Source organism: Labeo rohita, unplaced genomic scaffold (assembly GCF_022985175.1).
Source record: "Labeo rohita strain BAU-BD-2019 unplaced genomic scaffold, IGBB_LRoh.1.0 scaffold_2510, whole genome shotgun sequence".
NCBI classification, from domain to species: Eukaryota; Metazoa; Chordata; class Actinopteri; order Cypriniformes; family Cyprinidae; genus Labeo; species Labeo rohita.
In genome coordinates this window covers 2,985-6,837 of record NW_026128782.1, presented here as the reverse complement: position 1 = coordinate 6,837, position 3,853 = coordinate 2,985, and the positions used below count along the sequence as shown (strand labels likewise).

At 35.2% G+C, this 3,853-nt stretch overlaps 1 protein-coding gene across 1 annotated transcript; it reads left to right on the top strand.

Annotated features, from left to right (window-relative positions):
- Positions 1-1,742: 1,742 nt before the first annotated feature.
- LOC127159795 (regakine-1-like) lies at positions 1,743-2,853 on the top strand. Its single transcript, XM_051102550.1, has 3 exons — positions 1,743-1,941; positions 2,369-2,483; positions 2,617-2,853. Exons 1-3 carry the CDS (start codon positions 1,791-1,793, stop codon positions 2,708-2,710), a joined length of 360 nt encoding a protein of 119 aa, XP_050958507.1. The 5' UTR covers positions 1,743-1,790; the 3' UTR covers positions 2,711-2,853.
- The last annotated feature ends 1,000 nt before the right edge of the window (positions 2,854-3,853 follow it).

Genomic DNA, 3,853 nt, shown 5'->3' with positions numbered 1-3,853 from the left:
AACTCATTAGCGCCAACTAGTGGCCGATTTGTTTCAAAATTCTTACAGACCTTTAGGGCCATGAGTCGAATATGCCCAGTGAGTTTCGTTCCGATCGGCCTCCGTTAACCTTGTCTAATGGGTGCTCAAAATTCATTGGCCGATGGCGGCCATGTTTTTTGAGATACGCCAATGTCCTCATAGACCCTTATGGCACATTGGACAGAGACACTGCATACCAATTTTGAGGTTGATTGGACTGACGGTTGCGAACTTATAGTCATTTTTATGTTTTTTCAGGCTTATAGCGCCACCAAGTGGCAGAGCTGTGCAATTTTTGTTATTTGACCAAAGATTGAGCTTATACACATGTGTACCGAGTTTGGTGTAGATATCTCATTCCATTCAAAAGTTATAGCCAAATGTAGCAATTGGCTAACATTAACATAGAACGTTTTGTCATTGCTATGCGACCATGAGTCGAAATTTCAACTTTTTTTTGATAATTATTGATATTCACTGTCCAGAGAATATTTCAGCACTGGTTTCGTTCCGATCGGCTGAAAAACCTAGGACTAGTTCGCAAAAGTAGGTTTCGGACATAACGCCATTTTGCAGAAAAACCGAACACCGTAGAGCAAAATTTGCGTAATACACTTTTCTTCGGCTTGACCCAAGGTTTACAACAATGTAAAGTTTTTGAGTCTACGACAAAAAATGTACGAGCTATGGCCAAAATTGTAAAAAAAGTTAGTTTTTTGCGCTGTAGCGCCCCCGTTAGGCCGATTGGGCCGGTTCTTTGCGCCTGAGTAGCGAGGAGGACTACTACCTTCTGACCAAGTTTCAGCTCTCTAGGCCTTACGGTTTGGGCTGCACGATCAGTTTTAGCGCGGAATAATAATAATAAAAAAAATCTTAACAATTACAATAGGGTTTCAGTGCTACGCACTCGAACCCCTAAAAATCCTAACAATTACAATAGGGTTTCAGCGCTACGCGCTCGAACCCCTAATAATAATAATAATAATAATAATAATAATAATAATATGATGCAAAACATTTATTTTTTATTTAAAAATATATATTTTGTTAATTTGATATAATTATCATCATCATTTGATATCATTTGTTGTATCATTTGTTTTTTTTTTAATTATTCATTATTAGCAACATGTCAAATAACTACATTTGATTAAATAATACATACAATATATATATATATAATAAATAATCACATATGCATCAAGATTTTATGGCATTATGAAATATGGTGTATATTCACATTTTCATGAACTATTGATCTGTTGTGTTCTTTTTGGTAGTGAATTATGCATGAAGTTATTACAAAGTAGTTCCATTATGTTGACCTATACAACACCTTTCCATTCTAGTTTAATATTTCCATATTAAAAAAAAAAGCATGTCAGTGGGCATGTACTTTTTTCCTGTGTCCTAAATGCTGACTGTGGAAAGTGAATTTACAACCTGGAATTGATGAATTATGGTCCTTCTGTGCTTTGGACATAAAGAATGGCCCAGAAGTAATGCAGATATTATGTTACACGAGTAAAAAAAAAAAAAAAAAGGATGTATTACTTGCAAAAACTGCACAGTCTGAAGATGTGCTATAAACTGGTGACACCTGAATTTTATCTTGTCACGATCTCTGCTTGCAAAAAGCACAGACACCCAGCACAGCAAATGCGATTCTCCGTGTGGGCTTTGAAGAAGAGGAGGGGGACTGCAGTACACTTCCTTATCAAACCACAGATCTGAGTTCCTATCTAGCATCACGTCCGAAAGCATTTAAAATGTGGTGCAGACTCAGATTGTCTCAGACAACTGTAATAACTCATTATCAAAGCCTCAAGATCAACTTCAGATCAGCAACCATGAGGGCATCTACTTTGTGTCTGGTGTTTGGGCTGGTCCTGCTGATGACCTGGACTTCTGAGGCTACACGTAAGTTCCCTTGAAGTTCTTTTCTGACTTTTCTGAAATTGTTATCTATTTAAGATATAAAGCTGCACATACATTTAAAGTGATTAAAATGCATCAAATTAGAAACAAAAGAATTTTACAGCCAGGTACCATAGTGGAACCTTTGCAACGTATTCTCCAGTAAGCAACAAAATATACATAGAGAGTTTGAAAGAACCCAGAAACAAACCGATATGCTGATTACCCAGCCAGATATGATTAGTCAAGAATACTGGTCCTTCACGAAACATAAAGTTCTGGAAAGGACCTTTATTGTGAAAGATGAATAATATCAAAATCATATTTATATTTAATATAGCTCATTTTACGTGGTTAATATGGTTAATTTTATGTTTCGCTCCTAAAACTATAAAATATACATAACAATATTTTATCTCACCAACCACAGTTGCAGCTGGAGTTCCCGAGAAGTGTTGCTTCAAACCTATCGACTTCGAAATTCCACCAAAAAAAATTGTGAGCGCTGAGAAGACAAATTCCATTTGCCCTAAATCAGCCATTCTGTAAGTATTTAAACTGTAAAATATATTATTTAGAAAAACTGCCATATGTTAATTTTTTTAGACAAATGATAAAACTGATTTTGTGTATGCTAGCAAAATGTGAATGTGAAAATGTGGACTTTTCCCCCCTCAGGGTTACAACACAAAAAGGTCTAGAATTTTGTGTGGAACCAGACGAGCCTTGGATAAAGAAAGTGATGGAGAATCTTGACAAAAATACAAAATAATACTTTTACTGCTTTATAAAACTGTCCTTTCTTAATAAATCTATTTTTGCATCTCCTGATTAATATGTCAAGCAACTGAATGTTAAACTGTCTTTATTTAGCACTCAATCTATGCAAAAAAATATTAAAATGCACTGAGACTACCTGGTGTCAGACTCTTTCTAATGTGTGGATGTGCATATTAATGTGGGTCTATTAAAGTAGCATAAATAGTGGAAAAGACGGTATATAACTCTCATCAGCAGAACATCTCATGTTTAATAATGTGGAGTTTGGCCGAACGAACAACAGACAAAGATAACATAAATATCTGTATATGTGAAATATATGTGAATTCGAAATTAACATATAAATATTCAAATAAAGAAACAGAATATATAAGATATAATTTCTGATAACAATGGTAATCACAACAACAATGGTAATCACAATACTCCGTGATCTGCATGGGGAAAGACCGGGGTTTTTATAGCGCCGCTGATTGGTCACAGGTGTTGACCCAATCAGCGCGCTGAATGACGGGGAATGTAGTCCGGGGTGTGGTGCAACAGTCTTGTGACAGGGTGAGAGCGACATCTGGTGGTGAGCGGACCGCAAGTCACCGACCAGATTCATGACAGTAGGACTTAACACACACACACACACACACACATAAACACAAAAAGAAATCATTACAAGGAAGCCATTTTATTCCTAAGCTGATACAAAATACACATGTATAGGTATGTATGCATATGTATATGTGTATGTGTATGTGTATGTATACATACACTACTAGTCAAAAGTTCTTGAACAGTAAGATTTTTAATGGGTTTAAAGAAGTCTCTTCTGATCACCAAGCCTGCATTTATTAGATAAATGTAATTAATTAAAATGTAATTTATTCCTGTGATTTCAAAGCTGTTTTTTTTTTTATTTTTATTTTTAGCATCATTACTCCAGTCACATGATCCTTCAAAAATCATACTAAAATTCTGATTTGCTGCTGCATCATTACTGGAGTAATGATGCTGAAAAATCACAGGAATAAATTACAATTTAAATACATTCAAACAGAAACCAGTTATTTTATATGGTAAAAATATTTTTAAAATATACTGTTTTGCTGTACTTTGGATCAAATAAACGCAGGCTTGGTGAGCA